The sequence below is a fragment of the Acomys minous genome, assembly GCF_964271855.1.
Source record: "Acomys minous genome assembly, chromosome: 16".
Taxonomy (NCBI): domain Eukaryota; kingdom Metazoa; phylum Chordata; class Mammalia; order Rodentia; family Muridae; genus Acomys; species Acomys minous.
The window spans coordinates 3,195,676-3,218,167 of NC_140498.1; the positions used below are offsets into that span (position 1 = coordinate 3,195,676).

The 22,492-nt window shown below is 55.6% G+C and overlaps 1 protein-coding gene and 1 long non-coding RNA gene across 9 annotated transcripts; one reads left to right on the plus strand and one right to left on the minus strand.

The window, feature by feature from the left end:
• Positions 1-5,656: 5,656 nt before the first annotated feature.
• PER1 (period circadian regulator 1) lies at positions 5,657-21,116 on the minus strand. 8 transcript variants are annotated; one of them, XM_084761132.1, is made up of 24 exons: positions 20,462-21,113; positions 20,148-20,246; positions 14,967-15,361; positions 14,755-14,853; positions 14,504-14,658; positions 14,286-14,407; positions 13,995-14,196; positions 13,795-13,846; positions 13,517-13,659; positions 13,086-13,164; positions 12,908-13,014; positions 12,597-12,750; positions 12,397-12,505; positions 12,180-12,311; positions 11,876-11,981; positions 11,605-11,776; positions 11,389-11,519; positions 10,985-11,164; positions 10,128-10,370; positions 8,741-9,351; positions 8,126-8,312; positions 7,701-7,890; positions 7,235-7,385; positions 5,657-6,504 (listed from the first exon to the last, which is right to left on the minus strand). In XM_084761132.1, exons 3-24 carry the CDS (start codon positions 15,239-15,241, stop codon positions 6,247-6,249), a joined length of 3,858 nt encoding a protein of 1,285 aa, XP_084617258.1. In that variant the 5' UTR covers positions 15,242-15,361; positions 20,148-20,246; positions 20,462-21,113; the 3' UTR covers positions 5,657-6,246. The 8 variants fall into 8 exon arrangements, with proteins under 8 accessions (XP_084617258.1, XP_084617262.1, XP_084617256.1 ...); XM_084761136.1 differs by lacking the exon at positions 20,148-20,246 and having other exon boundaries at positions 14,504-14,655; positions 20,462-21,116; XM_084761130.1 differs by lacking the exon at positions 20,148-20,246.
• Positions 17,335-20,141, plus strand: LOC311585674. The gene is made up of 3 exons (XR_014775299.1): positions 17,335-17,469; positions 18,910-19,082; positions 19,597-20,141. It is a non-coding gene; the product is annotated as an uncharacterized lncRNA (long non-coding RNA).
• Positions 21,117-22,492: the final 1,376 nt, after the last annotated feature.

Below are 22,492 nucleotides of genomic sequence, written 5' to 3' on the forward strand. Positions count from 1 at the left end.
TCCGAACCCTCCTGTGGAAAAGAGAAGCGTGGTAGAGAATCCAAGGCCAGCTTTGGCAACAGACTACTTTTGAGTTGGCATCCTCGCTTGAGACGTTGTTCTTTTAAGAAAGAGAGGCCACCAGAGAACCCTCTCTCGTTCCTGTTCCTACACCGTGCCGGTCACCACCTCCATGGGAAAGGGGTCTTCCCTGCTCCTGAGGCTGCCGCTCCACCCCCCACTGGCATCAACCCTCCCACCCCCAACCGGTTATTCCCACCGGCATCAGAAGCGTTTATAGGCCATTTGATGAAAAATGTGGGAATCGCTCATTTGGAAAAGTAGAAAAACAAACCGACTGGTTTCAGAGAATGGGCTTTCTCAGCAGGCTGAGAGCCAGTTTTGGGGGTTGGGTGGGGGAAAGGATTTGACTTCACAGGCTGATTCACCCTGATACTAATGAAATTAAGGAGCCCAAAAACAGAGTCTGGGGAAAGTTCCAGCAAGGTGTCCATAGGGCCATGGGATTCTGAACATTGCACATACACAGGAATAAAAAAAATATACAAAGTAGGTAGGCGGTCTGTGGAGAATACTGCAGCGTCCGCCAGGGGTTAGGCTGCTTGTCTGCATTTGTCAGTGTTTAACTTACTAAGTATTAATTATTGAACCCAGAGTCTTGCTATTTGTCAGCATCTTAAATATGTAAATTGTTACATTCTTTGCTTTACTCTAAATATTACTTATTATGCCTAGTTTTTTGTTTGTTTTTGTTTTTTGTTTGCCTGTTTTGTTATTTTCAAGACAGGGTTTCTCGGTGTAATAGCCTTGGCTGTTCTGGAACTCTCTTTGTAGACCAGGCTGGCCTCAGAGATCTGCCTGCCTCTTCCTCCCAGTGCTAGGATTACAGGTGTGAGTAGTTTTTGGTTTTGCTTTGTTTTGTTTTTTAATTAAGTACACTAAGTGGTGGCAGCTTTTAATCCCAGTCCTTGGGAGGCAGAGGCAAACTCATCTCTCTGAGTTCCAGTGCAGCCAAGGCTACAAAAACCTGTCTTGAAAAACCAGAAATAAAAAATTTAAAAGATGTACTTTTCAGGCCCTCAAAACCTAAGGTGACCCTCCAGGTCAACTGGGTGGTTTGATGTCAGCTCCTTGCCCCGGCACAGCTGTGGCCTGTGAAGCGGTCCCTGGTCTACCTTTGAAAGTTGTGAGTGTTGGTGTCGATGAGGAAGGATCCCAAGCCTCTGTCCAGAGAGGACCCGTGTCTACACATACGTCATGTTGTGTCCTAACAGCACAGGCATCTGTGTCTCGCTGCGCTCTCTCTGCGGTGGCCACACTGACTTCCCTCTCCCACTGTGACAGCTCCTTCACCTGGCTTTCAAGCCTCTTGTCCTAGACCTCTATAGTTTTTCAAAGGGAAAGCAGCTCCTTAGGATGCCCTGGGTCCTGATTAGGGGAGTTGCTAGGAGGATGTTCCCTGGGGGCTAGGAGGTTGGAGAGTCACAAAACTCAGCCTCTGAGAGTTCTAGGCGCCTACAGCAGCTGTGCTCTGGCTTCCAGGTCGCTTTCTATGATTCAAAGCTAAACTCAGGGAATCTCAGACTCTGATAAAATAGAAAGGAACACTTTTTTCTTTTCCTTTTCTGTTTGTTGTTCTATTTTTGTTTGTTCCGAGGAAGGGTCTCGTCAGGACGACACTTATCAACTTTAAAGCCCAGAGCTACAGAAGTTGAACCCTGCCTGCCATTTCTTCTGTCCTCAGCATGTGTTTATCCATATCTACTCTGTGCCGCAGAGACAGCTCCAAACAAAACAAGCAACGAGCTCTGCCCTCACTGGCTTTTGCTCTTGTCGGGAAAACAGTCCATGCAAGGTACACAAAATATTATTTGGCAGACAGTAAATATGATGGAGAAAAAGCAAAGAAATAAAGAGAGTAGTGGGTGAAAACTGTAATTCTGCAAGGTCTTATCCTAGAAGAATGGGGTTGCCATGATATGGTGGTGCCTGTACTCCTAGCACTTGAGAGGCAGAGGCAGAAAAATCAGAAATTCAAGATCTTAGCTGGGCGTGGTGGTGCACACCTATAATCCTAGAGGCAGGCAGATCACTTTGAGTTTGAGGCCTACCTGGTTTACAAAGCGAGTCCAGGACAGCCAAGGCTACACAGAGAAACCCTGTCTGGGAAAAGCAAAGAAGAAGGAGGAGAAGGAGAAATAGAAATGAATTCACACACAATTTTCTAGCTCCTTCTGTTATGGGAAGAAACAGTCAGGAATATAGACATCTTTTTTTTTTTTTGAAGATTTATTTACTATTTATACAGTGATCTTATCCGTATGTACACTTGCACACCAGAAGAGAACGCCAGATCTCATTACAGATGGTTGTGAGCCACCATGTGGGTGCTGGGAATTGAACTAGGGACCTTTGGAAGAGCAGCCAGTGCTCTTAACCTCTGAGCCATCTCTCCAGCCCAAATATAGACATCTTCAGCAAAGTTTATTTAGCAAAGTAAACACTCCAGAGGGAGATGTGGGGAGGGCGGGTGAGGGGAGAGGCTGCTCTAAGGCAGAGAGTAGCCCTCTGGAACCATGCCTTTAATCCCAGCACTCGGGAGGCAGAGGCAGGCGGATCGCTGTGAGTTCAAGGCCAGCCTGGTCTACAAAGCGAGTCCAGGACAGCCAAGGCTACATAGAGAAACCCTGTCTCAAAAGAACCAAAAAACAAAACAAAACAAACAAAAAAAAATCCTGGGTTCTGGTCCCCAGATTCACCACCCCTCAAAAATAAGTCATGAGTCTGATTCCATGCCTGCAGCGTCCTCCTGTGAAGTCAGTGACGCCGATATGTTGCCAATAGGCTAAACCTTGCGCACTCGGCAAAGACACTGCTGACTGATCAATATGGAATATTAGAAAAAGAAGACCCAAGGATGATTCTGAAGGTTTTAGTGTAATCAACCAAACGAATGGAATTTTTGTTGACTGAAATTTGAAGACTACAGATGAAACAGCTTTGAGGGAAAGACTGTGACCTTGAGATCCCTATGAGATCCCTACTTGACAGCCCAGTGGGGACAGAGCAGCCAGTAGGACACAGTCCTGGCGGACAGGTCCAGACGCGGAGATGAAAGCGTGAGGCAGTGTAAGGCATTGCCTGGCGTTTAAAGGCACTGGACTAGAGCTGCCTCCGCAGACGGCACAGGCAAGGAGGCGACCACTGGAAGGCTGAGGCCCCTGGCTCTCCTCACTGCACAAGAAGAGTCTGTGAACTAGCTGCTAACGAGGCAGAAGGAGCATCCGAAGGGCGTCCGCCTGGGAAGGAAGGGAGGAGCATTTAGCAATGTGGCTGTTATTCGCTAAGCCTTAATAAAGGAAGCTATGATGGTGAGGGCTATGGCTGGAGGGGTTCAGAGGAGCAGGCGGAGGTGCGGACAGTGAGGTCACTTCTTGCTGAACAGAGGAGCAAGTGGAATGGGGACTGTGGAAGAACGTGGGCCCAGACAGCATCTTACTCTGTTTTCCGGCCTTTTCTCCAGCTGGCTTACAACAGCACTATATTCCGAGCTAGCGGGAAAGTCTGGAAGCTGGGACGCCCAAGGGCACGGTGCCAGCATATCTGATGAGAGCGCTCTTGTCACATCAGAATTTGGTAGAGGGAATCATACCGTGTGACAGAATAAGCAAGCTTGTTGGAGCTGCTTCTGTCATTTCATGGGGCCTCCACTCACATGACATCTTCTAGTTTGAATAATGTCCCAAAGGCCCTATCTCCCATCAGATTACACATCTGGGGACTAAGTTGCCAACACAAGAACTTTTCAGGGACACACAACAGATGTTTTTGTTGTTGTGAATGCAATCACCTCTTTAGGAAGCTGACGGGAGCAGGGCAGTGGTGGCGCATAGCCTTCAAGAGGCAGAGACGGGCAGATCTCTGAGTTTCGAGGCCAGCCTGGTCTACAGCGTGAGTTCCGGGACAGCCAGGGCTACATAGAAAGCCTGTCTCGGCGTGGGGTGGGGAGTGGGGTGTACGTCGGGGTTGACCAGTCAGGGAAAGAAGAGCGCTGGGTAAGTGCACGCAGCTGTGGAGTCCATGGGAAACCATCTTGGCAGTGAAGCAGGCTTCCGGCCGGAAGTGAGAGAGTTCCCCATCCACCCCAAGGAAAGAGTAAACTAACTGGCAGGAAAACTGGGAGGAGTGTATTGGAAGTTTAGAAGGGAGGAAGGGGAAGCGAGAAATGTAATCATTTCAAAATCTTAAAATTAAAAACAGTACTGGTGATTCGTGGTTTCGGATGACACAGTCGGAATTGAGTAAAAGGCTTAATAGAAAAAAAGAAAAGGCTTAATAGACTCTGGGTGATTTGATGGAGTTAGACCATAGTAGTCTCGACTTCGCACGGGGGCGCTAGCGAATCCCATTGGGAGCTTCTCCAAAGAAAAATCTAGAGCACTTAACGCTTATTGAACGGACAGTGCTTAATACCAAAACTACTAACGCTGTGAGCAGGATTCGAACCTGCGCGGGGAGACCCCATTGGATTTCGAGTCCAACGCCTTAACCACTCGGCCATCACAGCCGCGTGCGGCCTTGGGCCTGCGGAGCTATAGCTGCCTATCAAGACACTCGACCCCTGAAGTTTTTGCCTTTTTTTTCTTTCCCTTTCCTTCCCCAGCTGTGCGCGTGCGCTGCGACTAGACTGCCAGGTCCTTCGTGGCCTCGTCTTGAGCAGCAACCTCTTCCCGGGGCTCTCTTCTCGCGGAGCCGCAGTGGACCCACAATAAAACCAGTGTCCTCCCTATTCCAGTCCTTAGCCTTAAGGAGCAGAGTGTCAAGGCTCAGAGGCTTCTGCGTCTCTAAAGATACTTAAAAGTGCATAGGAAACGTGGCCCTAAGCGTACAGGAAGCAATAGGAAGAGTCTAAGGCAGCAGCAGAAGTTTCCTCCGGGACAGATGGCAATAATATACCACTTCCCTATGCAAAGCAGGCACCGCTGGGATTCGAACCCAGGATCTCCTGTTTACTAGACAGGCGCTTTAACCAGCTAAGCCACGGCGCCAACGGGGACGTACCTGCTGCATCAAAGTACATCAGCTGTGGTGCGGGGAGGGGAGTAAGGAGGAAAAGTAGAGTAATTCCACCAGCAGTCTGAACTGGACCTGCGATTACTAACTCCACCCAGGCTCCCCTTTGCTAAGCTTTGAGTTGAAGGCTAAACTGACCAGGGGCAGCTAATTCTGGTGTGCTGACATAAAGCTAAGGAACTCAGCTAAAGCGCCGCGGGTTTCCCAGCGCTTCCACTTGCTCCAGCCACAGACCGGAGCTCGCCAAGACTTTAGCCACGTGGTGCCTCTCTGCCGCTCCAGGAAGTCAGGGGGAATAGTGTGGTTGTGTTGAGTGGTTTTGTGTGTGTGTGTGTGTTTTGTTTGTTTTGGTTTTTCCAGACAGGGTTTCTCTGTGTAGCCTTGGCTGTCCTGGACTCTCTTTGTAGGCCAGGCTGGCTTCGAACTCACAGTGATCCTCCTGCCTCAGGCGAGGTAAATCTTTGGCTACCAGGACCGTGGAGGACAAAGGAAGAGGCTTCATCAGCCCACCTACATCGCAACCTTGCCGGTGGTTCTGCCCGGCCTCCCCTCACCCAAACTCCCAACTTCACTTCACAAAGTCTTTGGTTTTCCATTTTGTATTAAAAAAAATAATAACAGACACAATATCAAAAACACAAATGCCATTGGTAGAGGGTAGAGCTGAGAACACCTGGGTCCCACCTGAGGGGCAGCACCAGGGACTCCATGGTCCACCAACCTCCCCCTTGGAGCAGCTAGGGGTTCAGAACCCCTGGATCCTACATGGACCCCAGGCTCCCCTCCTCCCATCTTGGGATGAGGTGGGAGAGTGAGCTGTCTCCCCCAATAAATAAGTGCAACCCCAACTCTCCACCTGGGACTCGGGCTCAGCTGGGATTTGGAGAGACCATGTCAGCAGCTTGTCAGCAACCTTAACCAGATGAGGAAAAGTCTCCTCTGCAGGGTGGGAGCTAACAACCCTCCAAACCGGGCTGAAAACCTCCACTCTCTGCTAAGAGGCTGGAGGCAGTTCCTGGGTCCTGAACTGGTACCGGGGGTCCTGCCCCCTGTGTTGGGAGAAGCTGGGCAGTTTCCTATTGGTTGGCCCAGCCACATCTTGAGTTCTAAGAACCTCAGAGTGGATGAAAGGAAGCCTCTCAGACACTGCAGCAAGTGGCCCCAACATGGAGTCTAGCTGGTGCCGCTTCCTTCTGCAGGCAAAGCCAGGCTTGATGGGCTCCCGCCTTGCTCTTCCTCCTCCATGGCAGAGTCCTGAGAGCTTGAACCCTTAGCCCCACTTTGGGTCTGGGGCTCCCCACCAGCCCCACCCCCAGCCACCTCGCCCCCACCCTCCTCCATGGGCTCCAGCCCCAATCCATCCAGGTCTGAGAAGAGTGGGTCGTCCGAGTGGCCAGGATCTTGGATGCTGCTTCCGCAGTCCACACAAGCCTTGGAGGGAAAAGGGAGGCGGTGAGTTAAGCGGGAGCCTCACTGGAGCCTGGCGGCCCAGCAGCCCAATCTTAACCTGACAGTGAGTGGCAAACACAGCCTCAAGAAGCCAGTCTACACATGTACCTACAGTCTCACAAGGTGGAGAATCCTCTACCTAGGGGACTAGAGAGCTGAGTTGAGACACCAGTCCCACATGGAGGCTGAACCATCCTCACCTCCAGTCCCAGATGGTGATCCCCTGACCTCCGTGGACACCAGGCACACGTGGGGTGTATATACATACATGCAGAAAACACATCCATACACAGAAAACCCAAACTTTTTTTGGGGGGGGGGGAGGGTTTCAAGACAGGGTTTCTCTGTGTAGCCTTGGCTGTCCTGGATTCACTTTGTATACCAGGCTGGCCTCAAACTCTCAGCAATCCACCTGCCTCTGGCTCCCGAGTGCTGGGATTAAAGGCCACCACGCCTGAACCCGAAGAAAAATTTTTTGAAAGGGCCCTCCTGAAAGCCTCTGATGGAGTGGTATGAAGAGCCAGAGTTCTGCGAAGACTCTTTGAGGCGATGTGGTTTAATGTCACATAAGCCGGCAGCAGGCTTACGGACTCAGCATCCCTCAAATTAGGGCTTCAAAGCCACTGGGATCGGACTTCTATCCTCTCTCCCTTGAACGTGAGCGCAGCAGCTTCCACCCTAGCCTCTTCCTGGCTTCCCAGAATTTCCTCACCATCACATCAAGGGCCCGAGGCAGCTGGCCCTTCCGGACCCAGGAGTGCACAGCACCCAGCTCCCGCCGCTGGTCCTCTGAGAAGCGCGGCTGCTGCTTCTGCATGGCCCGGAGCCTCTCTCGGTCTTCCTTCAGCACAGAGGCTGCGTCCCTGTGTGAGGAGAAGTCGAGGCTGGGATCCAGGGCCCAGACCCACGGCTTGGCATTCATCTCCAACCACAATTCCTTAGCCCCACCGTCTTCTGCTCCTTCCTGGAGTGCAAGGAAACTTTCCACAGCAGGAAAACTCCCCTCAACCTGACAAGAACTGCTGGTGAGGCCCCAAGGGATAGGAGCTTGGGCCACAACAAGTAGCTCCAGATCAGAGCCAGCCCCAGGAGGAAGAACCTCAAGTTATCTGAGCAATGCAGATAGGCTGGCCTCGTTACTGCTCTGAAAGGGAAGAAGTGAGGCCTCTAAAACCTACCTGGAGGGCACCTGGTATGTCATCATCACATGTTGGTCAGCGTTGGCCATGAGCAGCCAGATGGGGTCCTGGAGCACATACTTAATGACCTGGTCCCCAGGCTCAGTCCCAGCCTGAGCAGCCCCAGCCTCAGCCTCTGAAGAGTCGACGCTGCCAAAGTACTTGCTTGTGTGGCTGCTCTGACTGCTGCCTGTGGAGGGGAGGAGAAGGCCAATGGAGCCAGCCTGCTAACACGCTCATCCTGAGTGGCTTCACCAGGCTGGCCACCCTCTTAGACCGTGGGTCCAACCCACAAGCCTTAACATGTTGGGCCAAACTGGGGCTTGGCCTCCCACCTCCTCACCCCTGCCCTGATCTGGCCTCCCACCTCCCCACCCATGCCCTGCTCTGGTTAGTTAAGTTAGCACTGGAGGGTGAGCACTCACGAGTGATGCTGGCTGAGGTGCTCCCCCCTTCGTGGGATCCGGAACCAGACCCAGAGCCCAGGCCAGAGCCCAGGGAGCCCGAGGCGGCAGAACCGGTGCCAGAGCGAGAATCTTCCTGAAGCAGTAGCTCCAGCAGGTCACTGGAGCCTGAAAGTGCGTCCTGATTGGAGGACTCTGTGACCTCCACCTGGAGGGAGGGATGGAGGGGACAGGAAGACAGGAAGGAGTCACCATCATGGCTGCTTCTCAACTGCTGCTACTATTGAGGGGAACCAAAGAAGGCACACCCAGCCCAACAGGCCCTCCATGACACAGGGCCGAGCTGCGAGGAGACAGCTGGTGAGTAGGGACACAAGGCCAGACGCTGTCTAAGTGGCCGATACTCTTAGAATCTATACTGCCATATGCTGGGATGATCTCGCCACCTGCCAGACAGACAGAGCTGCCCCTTCCCAGAGGAGGCAGCTGATTTCTGCTTCATTCCGAAATTCTGCTTGGGGCTCCCACCCACACTGACCCCAGGAAACTGAGACCCAGCCCAGGGGGAAGCAGCCAAGCAGAGGAGGAGCAAGAGCTGAGGGCACTGCAAGAGTGGGTAGAGGGACTGTTGCTCACCAGTCTGGCCTCTGGCTCAGCAGCCTCCTCACTGGGAGGCAAGGGCCCAGCACTGCTCCCAGGGGCCCCTGCAGCAGCACCCGCCTCGTTGCGGGGGGACTCCTCAAGCTGCAGTAGATTGAGCTGGAGTGGGGAACTGCATCTTGAGTTGAACAGTGGGGAGTCTGGGCGGTGTGGGGGGCTGGGGGGCAGTGGGGGCAGGGATGGAGGAGGTGAATGCGAAGCAGGTGTGGGTGGCCCTTCAACAGGGGCCTGGGAGACCCCGTATGGATAGCTAGGCGGGGTAGGGAACAGATAGTTAGGGAGCACCAAGGCCACCATTGGGGTTACTAATGGAGAAGGAAAAGTAGCAGGGGGCACAGATGTGGGGGCCGGAGGAAGAGGCTGGGGTCCCCCTCGAGGGGAGAACACTGGGAGTGGGTAGGGCTGAACCACTGCTGGGAAAGGGGTGGTAGCTGCTGGGGGTGGCCAGGGTCCAGAAGAGGGCACAGGTGAAGGATGGGGGGCATAGCAGGGGGTTTCGGGCCGGGGGGTCTGGTGATGGCGAGAACGCTTTGCTTTAGATCGGCAGTGGTGTCGGCGACCAGGGGGCATGGGGCCATGGTGGCAGCCTGTGGGGAAAGACCAGGGTTAGCAAGGAGCCTGCCACCTCTCCTGCCCTGGGACACTGAGAATGGGCAAAGGGCCAAGACGGCTCCTCAGCCTACATGTGAAAAGCAGAAGGCAGCACGCAGAAGGCAGGGAAGCTTCAAGAAGAATCACAGGCGCCAGGGGCAGGGGGTTTATTGTAAAAGGAGCCAGGGAGGGCCAGGTTACACGAGGGTCACGCTGGGGGTGTGCAAACCAGAGGCACACTGAGACACGAGGAGGCAGAGTGGGGCCATGGACGCCTAGGCCAAGTGACCTCAGTCCATCTGCCAGCCTGTACAAATGTCCTGCCAGCAGAAGCTGTGCTCCGCCTAACTCAGGGGAACGAGCGCCCCGCCTCAGGCCTACAGCTGCCTGCTGAGGTCTCCTGCAGGTCCGCAGCAGGCTACTTTCCATCTGCCCTTGAGGTCCAACCCCATCCAAGAGTGGCCCGAGTCACTGCAGATCGCATCGTCATGCTAAGCCCTTATTCCCAGGCTAGGGCTGGAGTCGCTTACCTGGAACCGGGGACTTCCTGCCTGTGCCAGGGCCAGCCCTCCAGGCTTCCCCCCTCAGCCTGCAGCCCAGCCTAGCAGGGAGACGCACTATCTAGAAGTCTAACTAAATAGGGTCCTGACGCTGAAGGAGCATCAGCTGCAGTCCCAAAGCAGGAACTTCTCCCTCCGCCCAGCACCACCCCCAGCAGCTGGCCCTAGGCTGGCTACACAAAAGGCAGCTCAAGGAAGCTCTAGGTGGCTACCTCGCTCGCCAGGGGCTGAGGGGGCCACAGAAGAGCTGTCAAGCCCACGAAGCCTGCCAAGGTCTCTGAAGCGGCTGAGGAAGGCTTGCTCTTCCTTCTGTGTGTGCAGGGACAGCACGGCCTTGGTCAGACCCACTGGTCGATACGCATCTGGGGCTGGGTCAGGGGCTACTGTGGGGCTGGGGGCCGGGCTGGGGGCCGGGCCGGGGGCTGGGCCGGGTAGGTCTTCCATCATGATGATGTCTAAGAGAGGCGAGACAGGATAAAGGTGATGAGAAACAGCTCAGAGGTCACCAGTCACACTACAGACTCCCTATCCAACAGCCCAGCCAAGCCTGGCTCTGTCCCACGGCCAAGCCTGGGACCCCAGGTACTCACACCACCCCCTCGTCAAGAGGTGACCTGGACTGTTCTTTCCACACAAAAGTATCCCAGGAGAATAGAGGATGCTCAGTCTCCACCCATGTCCAAGACCCTGCCAGAAACCCCTTCACAAGGGAAGCCCACCCACTTCTTGCTTTTCTCACATTTTTAAGAACTACCCAAAGACCCTGAAGAGTCTTCAGGATTGCCTGACTTAGACCAGTCTGTGGCCAACATCTCTGGGCTGGACCTCCTCCCCTTAACCCAACTTTCATGTTTCAACTGACAGGAAGAACACAGGAAGGAAAATGGGGGGTAGGGGGCAAGCAGCAGAGGTTAGCAGGGTAGACAGTGGGGAGCAGCAGAGCCCCAAGCTAAGAAGGTGGCCTCCTTCTCTCCATTTGGGGGAGGGGAGGAAAGCCGGGCAGGAAAGGAACTCTGGCTGAGGGACCACGTGGGGCCAGTCACTGGCCGCCTTCACTCCATGCCCATACCCGACTCCGGGGGCTTCTTGTCTCCCACATGGACGATGGTGGAGCTGAAGCTACACTGACTGGTGACGGACACCACGCTCTCCGCCTTATTGGCCAGGGCGAGCGGGCTCAGGGTGCCTCCCACCACTGGCTCCTTCCGAGGAGTGGCCCCCTCCCCAGACAGCACTGTTGACGACGGATCTGTGCGGAGAGATGGCACTGGTTACCACTGCCCCTTAGAAGGTCAGAGAGGGGCATCCCAGGGAGCAGTGGGGAGGATCAGCTAGAGGGGGGGACCTGGAGATCAGGAGGCAGGAGAGGAGGACAGGGAAGAGCAGGTGGGAGCCCCCAAGGCAGAAGAAGTCTACAGGCCAGGGTCAGGCTGGGACAGGGCAAGGGGAGGCAGGCCTGCAATGGGCCTTTACCTTTCTTGGCCCCCACAGGAACTGGACCAGCCCTCTGCTTGTCGTCATCAGAGGCTGAAGAGGCCGTGTAGGAAGAGGAGGAGGCACATTTACGCTTGGTTGTACTGGGAATGTTGCAGCTCTCCAGGTACCTGGGGACAGATGCCGCAAAGGGATGAAGGGCGGCCCTGGCACAGGCAAGGCAGCGTCAGGCGGGGAGGTGACGAGCAGCCTCACCTGAGGATGCTGTCCAGGCAGTTGATCTGCTGGTAGGAACAGCTGGAGGCTTCTTTCCTCTCTGGCTCCTCAGGGGCCAATGCTAGGGGCGCTTGGTCAGGAGCAGGGGCCACCTCTAGCTCGGGGTTTGGGGACTGGCAGGGAAGGACTTTGGCCTTGAAGGTACCCGTAGCTGAGGCAAGGAAACGTAAGGTAAGTGGGTTAGGGATGAGGATGGGTGGGGGGCCTCGGCCTTAACCCCTACCCTTGTTCTCCGCCATCACCCACTCACCAGGGAGGCGGGGCCGGGGCGGAGGCTTGGCCCGGGACTCGATGAAGAGCTGCTGTCCCTGGTGCTTCACCAAGTGCACATCCTTACAGATCTGCTGGAAAGTTACCTGTGGGACGGCAGAGCGCAGGGCAGCACTGGGGTGGCCTATGGGATGGCAGAGCGCAGGGCAGCACTGGGGTGGCCCGTGGGACGGCAGAGCGCAGGGCAGCACTGGGGTGGCCAGTGCCAGGAGCCCAGGTGGGGTTAGCATGAAGGACTGGCCACGGCGATTCCCAAGAAAACAGACCCCAAGAAGGCTACTCACTGGAGCAGGAGGACCAGGCCCCTCAGCGTCGCCCCCGTTGCTATCACTGGAGGAGCCAGGGCTGTGTAGAGGACCAGGGGACATCAGGGGGCCAACTCCACAGAGCCCTGTGGGGCTGGAGCTGTGCACAGGCTGCAGCAAGGAGGGTGACTGGTTAGTCTCTGTACCCGGCTGGCTTCCTGAGCACCTGGTTCTGGAGGTCTTCCTGAGTGCTCACCTGCAGCAGCAGCCGGTGGATCTGCTCTGACAGCTCCTGTATATCAGAGTCCAGGGACAGAGCCGGGCTGGGGGCTGGAGGAGTGAACACGTCCTCGTTCAGGGGCGCCCTGCAGGGCAGTGAAGGCAAATTCAGTCCTTTCCCTAATCCCGCCATTTTGCCCCATCCCCAGTACAAGCTCAGAGATATGGCCCACATACGTGCGGACTTTATGGCGGCCCAATACAAAAGCCACCTTGCGGCTCCAGGGGTGCACAAAGCCGGCCCAGCTGGTGTCCATGGTGACATATTCCCCATTCCGAGCACAGAATCGAATAGGGGAATGGTCAAAGGGCTGGCCTGCCAGCTGCAGAACTGTGGGAGCAGGAAAGAAAGTGGGTGTCAGTGGGTGGGAGAGCTGAATAAAGTGGAGAAAGAGACACATAGATATCCAAGAGGCCAAGCCATCAAAAGACACTGTCACAAGAGCAGCTAAGAAGCCCTGGGGAAGAGCGGGGCGAGCAGAACTCACTCTTTTTGTGAATGGCCAGCATGAGGGGCCGGTCCTCAGGGTGCAGAAAGAGGAGCACTGGAGCGCCCAGGAGATCCTGGGGCAGGTAGCCCAGCAGTGGGGCAGCCCTGCAATGAGAGGCAGCGTCAGGCCCTGGCCTGGGCCCTGGCTGCCCACCTTCCTCCAAGCCTTCACTTACCTTTCATCTACATCCTGGAAGAGGCAGCTGGGTGTGTGGCGGGTGGTAAAGATCCTCTTGTCGGGAGGGATACGGGGAGCTGCGGCATAGAACAGTACGGTTCATCCACAGTGGTCCAGCTCCTCCGCCCTCCTCCTGCCTGGGGTCTGGCTGCCGGGCATTCCTCCTCTCAGCTCAGACCTGGCTTTACGGCCCACAGGGTCTGAGTCATCTGGTGACTCACACCAGAGATGACACGAGAGCCACCACTGTGTTCCTTCTCACCTGTCACAGCCCAGGACCCCATCCCACCCTCGCCCGCAGCCGGGACCCTCCTCCTTATAAAACTTCCCGGACCCTAGGACCCAGCTCATGCCTCCCAGACTCTCACCTTGACCTTCACCCCTTCTCCCATCAGCCCTCCCCCCAGGCCAGGGCCCTAGCCTATCCACCTTCATAACCAGAGTGGATGCGCTCTGCAATGAGTAGGCAGCACGGCTGTGCAGGGGCCCCATCTGAGGCCCGAATCTTGGTCACATACGGGGTTAGGCGGAACGGCTGGTACCGAGGGCCTGGATCCCGGTCAGGACCTCCTCTGGCAAGGGAGAGATGAGTATTAGAGTTCTCCAGGGGAATGCAGTGCCATCCCCTTGTCAAAGTCACAGCACATGTGACAGAGAGAGCAGGGATGAGTAGGAGAGAGGGCTTGCCCTCTCCTCCCCCTGCCTACCTGATTCGGCAGAAGACAGACTTTTCCTGGGTGAAGTCCTTGAGGCCGGAGCCTAAGCAGAGACAAGAATGCCAGTGAGCACGGCGCCGTCTCTCCCTGGGCTGAGAAGAGCCCAGCAAGTGAGGGCTGAGGTCCAGGCTGCTCACAGCAGCAGCTTCCTGGAGCTCTTCAGTCCTCTCCACAGACTCAGGGGACTTTACCTGCAGAGGTGCCAGTGCCCCAGGTGGGCAAGCGAGATGGTGTAGTAGAGCCATAGAAGACACCCACATCCTGGGGAGCTAGGAGCTCTGAGAAACGGGCACCCCGGAATACATCCCGCTTGCAACGCAGCAGGACGCCTGCCTGCTCCGAGATGTAGACAATCCGGCCCGTCAGGAAGGACACGGCCACAGAGAAGGTGTCCTAGCACGGGACCAAGATCAAGAGAAGATTTAGGAGCCGTAGGGACGGGGTAAGGGTTGTTAGAACAGAGGACCTGAGCTGCAACTGACTTGGTTTCGAAGCGTGTATTCAGACGTGATGTGCTCCAGTTCCTCCAGCGTGTACGTGGACATGTCCATGGCACAGGGCTCGCCCTCCTCCAGGCTCCACTGCTGGTAATACTCCTGGTTAGCTGGAGAGGGGAAGCCAAGCTAGAGTCAGTAAGGAGAACGGCCCCAACAGTAGTAGTCCAAGGCCCAGCCCCACCCAGCCAGGAAGTACCACTCACCCTGCACCTGCTTAACACAGGCCAGGGCATACTGGAGCGTGGCCAGGGTCCCGGAGCGGCCCTTGCCCCGACGCTCTGGTGGCAGCCGAAGTTTGAGCTCTCGAAGTGCAGTCATGAGTTCCTTCTGGGTCCTGGCTCGAGCTGACTGCTCACTGCTGCAAGGCCCACAGGGAATGAAAGGGTGACCGCATTAGCCCTGGAGTCTGGCCCCACCCCCCAGGCGTCTCCCACAGCCCTCAGGCCACACACACCTGCAGCCGCTGGTAGACGGGTTGTCCTGCTCTGAGCTTGCGCTCAGGAGGCTGTAGGCAATGGAACTGCTGGGTGGGGACGGACTCTGAGAGTTCGTGCTAGAAAAGAAGCAGCCGGTTAAGGCGAGGGCCACGTGATCAACAGCCTAGCTCACCACTTCTAGACTGCACAGTGAGCACGCACGCGTGGGTATACGCACACACACACACACCTCTTGCTGCTCTCAGTGGTCTCCAGAAGGGCTGAGTCCTTGCCGTTGCCAGAGGAGGAGCTGTGAGAGCTCCGCTGAGATGCGCCCCTGGACTCGTGACCATTGGACTCATTGCCGCTTGAGCCATTGCTGTTTGCATCAGTGTCATCAGCCAGGCTGGGGCCCGGACAAGGCCGGTGCTGCGAGGCCCCAGGGGATGGGACTCCTCCAGGGCAAAAAGGTTCTCCGGGCCTGGGGTCCTCTCCCCCATCGGCCCCTTCTAGGGGGCAGCTCATGTCTGGGCCATACAGCAGAGGACAAAGCAGGGAAGGTAAAGAGGCCACCACAGGTACTCGACGCGGCTTTTGAGGCCTGGATAAGGGAGGTAGGATGCCTGGCTAATTTAATCACAGCACCTAGAAAAAGAAAGCAAGAAGGAATGTTTAGCAAGAGCTGAGCCATTAAGCCCACAGCATCGGCTGGCTACGCTGTCCTTCTGCCTGTCCCTCACTGCTGGGACTCAGGTCTGGGCTTGCAATAAATAGAAAGGTAAGCTCTGTTTTCCATTCCCCCTAAGGATACCACAGGTAGGAAGGCAGCTCTCTTGGGCCTCCCCTTATACCCTCTGCCAGTGTAGAGTGGGTACCGCCTGAACAATCTCAACTGTGGCTGTGGCTCAAAGCTTGCAGGTTTCCTATCCCCACATTTTCATCAGGTCTCCACTTGGCCTGGGACTCTGAGGCCTCAGAGCAGGGGGTGAGCTGATGGTCTCCTATATTTAGGCTTCCGGGCTAATTTTATCCGGGGGCGGTGCCACCCCCGCTGCACATGCGCGCTTATGTGCCTGGCCCCACCACGCGCTTCCGCCACAGCCGCGGTCGCCAGGGAAACCGACGTCAGCCGCTGAGCTCAGCGGTTGCTGGAGGGACCACAGGAGGGCAGGAGCGACCCCTCCCCCACCCCGATTGCTGTGCAAGTGGGAAACGGACCCAGTCCCAACACCGCCCAACCCACCCTCGCAACTGGCTGGCAAGGCGCAGGGCGGCGGTGGAGGGAAGGTCACCCACCTTAAGAAATTCCCGAGTCCCAGAAGCCATATGAAGAGGCTATAGGGACTTCAGGATCAAGCCCTAGCCTCCCCAGGGAGAAATACACAACGCCGGCTCTCTGTGGAAACGCCCCCATCCTAGCTCTAGCCTGAACAACGTTCTGATGAAGACACGGCTTTTCTTTTCCCGGGCCCCTGCCCACTCCCAAACTCCAGGGCCGGAGTTGCCACTTGCCGGAGACAGGGACCCAGGCATCTTCCTCGGTCCCTTACTTTTCTAGTTAACCCACTACATCAATGCCTTAAGGTAGGGGGACACACAACAACCAACATATAGTTCTTTCTCTACTCTGTCTAACCACACCCCCATCCCGAGTATTTCCCCAGCACTGGGAGAAAAGGGAAGGCCGTGGCCAACAGCAAGAACTAGCGCTGGGAACAGGATGTTCCAGCCTGAAACGGCTGACATCACGACCGGCATGGGGCCAGGAACTGGAGGGAGGAAGGCAGGGAGTGCGAATCCCTGAAGGGATCTTTTGTGTCGGGGCAATGCAGGGACCCCCGAGTGTTGACAGAGGAGTAAGGGGTTGTGTTTGCTAGAGGTCTGTTGCTGGGCTTAGGATGGCTGCCGTGGAGGAGCAGAGCAGAAGGCAAGGTGAGCGAGGAAGAAATGCAGACGACCCGTGAAGGGTTGAGTTGAACACCTAGAGCTCCAGGGGCGGCGAAGCGGTGGCCGGCGAAGCGGTGGCCGGTGACAGAAAAGGCAGATTACTGTTGTGCTCTGAGGGCTGAAAGTGACCCATTACATTGGAAGTAGTGACGGCCCAGCTCCGGGACAAAGACTAGCCCTAGGGTTGCAGCAGAGATCCCCTACCTGGCAGTTTGAGCGCCCTCCTGCCGCCTGCAGTTTCAGCCCGCAGCCGAGCAGCTCCCAGAGGCTGGGAGGCGGGTTGCATAATGCCAGGCCCTGCCCCTCGTTGGACTTGTGCCGGTAGAGCCACAGGCCCCGCCCCCGGCTGGCTAAGGATCTCTCCCTGACATCTGATTGGCCACTGGCCCCCACTGAGGTCAGGGCTGTGTCACACACATCCTTGCACGTGGACTTGGGTGCTGGTGCTGGGCTGAAGGGCCTCAGACACTGCTCAGCCAGCCAATGGGCTCAGGATGACTAATGAAAGGGGAGGGAGGGAGGGAGGGAAGGAGGGGAAGCTACCCCTTTTCAGGGAAAATGCCTCGGCCACAGCTGGGTGCTCAAGAGAAACCTACTTCCTGAGCCGACCAGCTTTGCAGAACAAGACACCTGTCCTGGACCCAGTTGAATGAAATGTCTGGCACTCAGGAGAACTGGGAGAGAGAAAAACCCAGACTAACATGCCCTGGCTTCTCCCCAGCGCTGTCACAAAGAACCCAACCGTTTCCATGGACACGTCAGACGCTCGGGGAAAGGGCAACTGAGGGTCCACATGTCATCAAGGGGTGAGTGGGTGATGGGAGTCTACAGACAATGGAAGGGGCAGCGAGCGCCAGTGGTTACTGTGAAAGGAAACAAAAGCAGGTGCTTCCATAGCCAATCAGAGAAAAGGTCTCCAGGCAGCCTACTTGGTGACTAGTGCAGCCTCTCTGAAGAGGATGCAGCCACCCACATTTAAGGCTGCCCCAACAGTGGGGGCCAGGAAGCCAGGACTACAAAGGGGGCAGCAGAGAGGGTAGTGGAGGGCCTAGGCAGAAAAAGGTGAGTGGCGAGTGTTTTATATGCTGCTTAGAAAAAGCCAAAGTTCACAAAGCCAGCAGCAAGCTCCTCTGCCTCATTTACAGTACTCTCAGCAGTAAGGTGAGCCTGTCAGGACTTGACACACAGATCGTCTGTAAACCATAACGAATTTGTTTCTACCAGGGATAGGTAAGGTAGACGGAGCCTCAGGAAGGGTGAGGCAACAAAACAAAACAACAACAACAACAAGTAGAGCATTCATAAAAACTCAACAGGGGCTTGACTGGGGGCGAGGGGGGCTAACGTGCCAGGACGGGTCCAGGAGAGCTGCAGTGACACAGCCCTCTTTCCGGACCTGTGCTGAGTCGGCTCTCAGGCCTCCCTGGAAACGGAGGTGGCAAGTGAAGAGGCCACCACGCAGCAGCTGACATAATCAACTCTAAGGACACGCCCCTCGCTGTCACGTGGCTAAAGCTTCCCTTAACAATGGTGCTTCCCTTGGAGGAGGCGGAGGGGCAGGGGCAGGGTTCGGTAGAAAAGCTGGGGCACACAAGTGTTATAAAATAACCCAGAAAAACAGAGGCAGGAAAACAAGACACAGGAGCCTGAATTCCCAGCTTCCTCTTCCTGAAAACGACCCTGCTCCCCTGCCCCTCGTAGTGTGTGAGCCCCTGTCCTCTCCGGTTTTTTGTTTCTCAGACCCCTTTCTCCTTCCACGGCTCTCGAGGATTTAGGTGTAATTCCTCTGACCCAAACAGCCATTGCTCGCCCACCTCCGTATCTGTCATTTACGCGGACAAAAGGTCTCAGCACTCCAACAGCCCCCGCCTGATGCCAAGGCCCAGGTAGTAGGGCCTCACCGTCCCCACAGTAACCAGGCTCTGCTGCCGTCAATGGAGGCGAGGGGGCGGGAGACAGCGGTGACGTCAAGGCGGAGGAAGGAGGCGGGGCGAAGCAGCCGGGGAATGTGGGGCAGGGAGGCTGGAGAGGCAGCGGTTTGGGAGGCGGCCAGCCCCAGAGGGCGGCGGCCAGCGCACTTGGGAACATCGTGTTCTCTGGCTAGTGGCCCAGGACATGCACTCAGCCTTGGCGCCTCCCCCAACCCAACGACAGCGCTCCTGTACAAAAGCCAAGGATTCCTGGAGAGACGGTTAGGAGGAAGGGGTCCCCCCCTCCGCCGCCACCATGCCTGGCTTTCTTTTCAGGACCTGCATCTGCCCTCGCTGAGTTCCTACAGGTCCTGGCTTTGGCTTTGCCCCTTCGCCAAACTCTACACAGCTGCTGGCCAGGTACCAAAGAGCCAGGGCGGGTAAACTGGAGGCCCAGGTTCTGAGAGAGACCGCGCACCTTTGCTCCTTTCCAGGGGCCCCCTTCAGAGGTAGAATTCCTAGTTACTATTACAGCACGGGGCGCGGGGGGGGGGGGCGGAGAATGGATTTAAGATGAGGAAGTCAAACTGGGACAGAGCAAACAGTCTCAGTCTGGGGCCCAGATCTTGGGAGAGGAACACAGGGGAGGAATGTTGGAATTTGGGCTGGTGCCTGAAGACCAGAAAAATCAGGAAGAGGGAAAAGAGGAGTCATCAAAACTTGCAGAAAAACAGAAGATGGGGATTGCTCCCGGCCACGGCATTCACACAAACTCCATCACTATTGTTTTGTTACCTAACAGTTTGTAAACGTGCTGTGCTAAGTACTTTACAGGCACGGTTCTTATTTAAGCCCCCAAACGACCGGAGGTAGACAGCGCTCTCATTTCATGGGGGCCAACTAAGACTTAGTAGGTACTAAACTTGCCCTGTGGGCTGCATACACGTGTTCTCAGCTTCCGAATACTGGAGCCCACGGTGCAGGCGCTAACGATGGCTTGTCTTCCTGGCTTCTTTTCCTTAGGGACCCTGTGAAGTGCTACCAAACCTCCACGCTGCATTCCTGCACTGTCAAACCAGGACTGCCGGGGGAAACAGTCTCAGGGTCTAAGTCTGGTGCCTAGGAGCCAGGCTGCATGCAATCCCTTCTCTTTCCGCCTGCTCGCGAGGCACTGTTTGTACTCCACGCACACCCCACTGTTCTCTTTTGTTCCCCCTGTGCTCTAAAACCCTTGAGATCATGCGAGAAGCCTCCTGCCACAATACTTTCCTAGGACTCTCACTTCCTCCCTCTCCCCCCTCACTCCAGGCCCGACTGTCTAGACACCAGAGCTGCCTTTTGGTACCTCCTCACCTCTAGCTGCTGGACAAGCCGGTGTATCGAAACCCTCTACCCTGCCCTCCTTTTGCTCGTGAAAAAGAAACCCACGGTCGTGATGAGACAGCCTCGGGGTCACACACACCAATGCGCCAGCCTTTCTCAGATCACCATGCCCCTTCCCACCTGCGCTAACCAGCGCTTCTCCAGCCTCGGCCTCTCGGCCTCTTTCGAGTGTTGAAGGAGCCTACACGAACCTTAGCCAGCCCTCAGGGGTCCCATCGCAGGCGCTTCGGCTCCCTCGGGTGGCTGAGGGCTTCTGAGAACCCTGCGCTACGCAATAAGGTCCAGAGACCCTAGAGTGTGAGAGATCTGATGCTGGTAACTCCGTTCGAGTCCCCCTAGGGCCGAGTTTGCCGACCCCTTCTCCACAACCACCCAAGCATTTCTCCTGCAGCTCTCAGGCATCTGCACGATCACACACACACCACGCCATTGACACCCCTTTTGGCCAAACACACCTCCCCGAAAAAAATCTATTTTGACCGCCCCGGAGTAGGGGGCTACTCACAGTTCCGAGCGCACGCAGAATACAAATTTCTTCACTACTGCGGTCGTTGGGTAGCTACTCCACAGGCTCCTCCGGGCCCTCCCACCGCCCGTTCCGTCACGCCTTCCAAGCTTATTGGCTCAGAGGCGCCAACCCATGCCCCGCTCCGCGTGCAGCCGACTAGCCCCCGCAAAGTCACCATTGGCACTTCAGACCGCAGTCATCGTCCCATTGGACAACATGACAACCGGTAGTGATAGAGCCACGTGAGGGAGGGGGCGCCCCAGCGCATTGATTGGACATCTGACCGGAAGCCACGCCCCTCGCCCACTCCCAACGTTTTTATTGGCTGTGAAAAAGACCCCGCCCTGTCTAAGTCGGTGACGCAAATGCAAGCACTGCCCTAAAAACTTTCTCATAGGCTGCGAGGTCTTGGAGCTGTTGGGAACACGTGCAGGCGGGCTCACGCGGCAGCTTGTTTACCCAGAAGCTGGGGATTTTCCTTGACGACACTTACCCAAGACTGAGGAGTCTGCGCAGGCGTACAGAGCGACTTGTACGCAGGCGTAGCTGTGACAGGCTATGGCGTAGTGGGGATACTTTGTAAAGAGACCCTGGCATGACCAGAGGCTTTGGTGCCCGAGCTCTGTGTGTCTGTTGATCCCCAAAGCTGAAAAAGCTAAGTACTAGAGGAAGAGGTCTTTACATTACATGACAGTGATGGTGAAAATGACAGTCGCCTCCTACAGGTTTTCTTTTCTTTTTCTTTTTGGTTTTTCAAGACAGGGTTTCTCTGTGTAGCCTTGGCTGTTCTGGAACTCGCTTTGTAGACCAGGCTGGCCTCGAACTCAGCGATCTGCCTGCCTCTGCCTTCCCAGTGCTGGGATTAAAGGCGTGCACCACGCCGGGCTCCCCTGTTGGTTTTCTATGAGCTTGGCTGGCCAGACACTTGCAGACTCCAAGGCCGGCTCACTACCCACAACCTCACAAAAGAGTCTGAGATCCAAAGGTTACATAATCTGTCGGAACTGAACCATGTTAACATACTTAAACTCTCCATAAAGGTAGAAGTTAGGGTAGATTGTTGCTAAATACAAGACACCTCGGCACCTTAGAACCGTTGAAATAATCTCCAAGGGAAGGACCCGAAAATATTCTTATTGTGTTTTTTTCTTTTATTTTTCCAGACGAGATTTCTCAGTATAGCCCTGACTGTCCTGGAACTCATTCTGTAGACCAGGCTGCCCCAAACCCTAGATGCACCTGCCTCTGCCTCCTAAATTCCCTGGCTCTGAAACCCAAGCCTTTAATCCCAGCACTTGGGAGGCAGAGGCTAGATACGGTTAAGATTTATGTATTCATTACATACACATTGTTTCTGTCTGCATGTAATCCTGCAGACCAGAGGAGGGCACCAGATCTCATTATAGATGATTATGAGCAATCATGTGATTGCTGAGAATTGAACTCAAGACCGCTGGAAGAAGAGGAGCGAGTGCTCTTTAACTGCTGAGCTATCTTTCCAGCCCCATGGCACAGACCTTAAAATCCAGCACTCCAGAGGCAGGTGGATCTCTGTGAGTTCGAGGCCAGCCTGAGCTACATAGTGAGTTCTAGGACAGCCAGAGCTACATAGTGAGATCCTGTCTCAAAAAGCAAAACAAGCAAAAAACTTTATTTTTTAGACAGGGTCTCATTATGTAGACCAGGCTGGCCTCAACCTCGGAGATAGGCCTGCCTCTGCCTCCTATATGCTTGGACTAAAGGCATGCACCACACCTGGCCCTCTAGTGAGTTTTGTTTGCTTTTTGGGACAGGGTTTCTCTTTGTAGGCCTGGCTGTTCTACACTCACTCTGTAGACCAGGTGGCCTCAAACCCAGAGATCCACCTGCCTCTGCCTCCAGAGTGCTGGGATTATAGGCGTGCACCACCATCGCCTGACCCTCTAGTGATTCTTAGCCAGTCACCTCGGTTCAACTCCCCTGGAGAGGCAAGAGTCACCATCACCCGGCAAGTACCACACTCACTGGCTGGCTGAGTGACTAGGCCCT

Bases quoted from the DNA above. Each gene is read 5' to 3' on its own strand.
- PER1 (XM_084761130.1), bottom strand. From the start codon at position 15,241: ATGAGCTGCCCCCTAGAAGGGGCCGATGGGGGAGAGGACCCCAGGCCC. The intron at 13,165-13,516 runs GTGGATAGGCTA...TCTATGCCGCAG, and splicing joins CATCCACTCTGGTTATGAAG to CTCCCCGTATCCCTCCCGAC. The intron at 7,386-7,700 runs GTAGGTTTTAGA...CTCCTCACACAG, and splicing joins ACATACCAGGTGCCCTCCAG to GGACGCAGCCTCTGTGCTGA.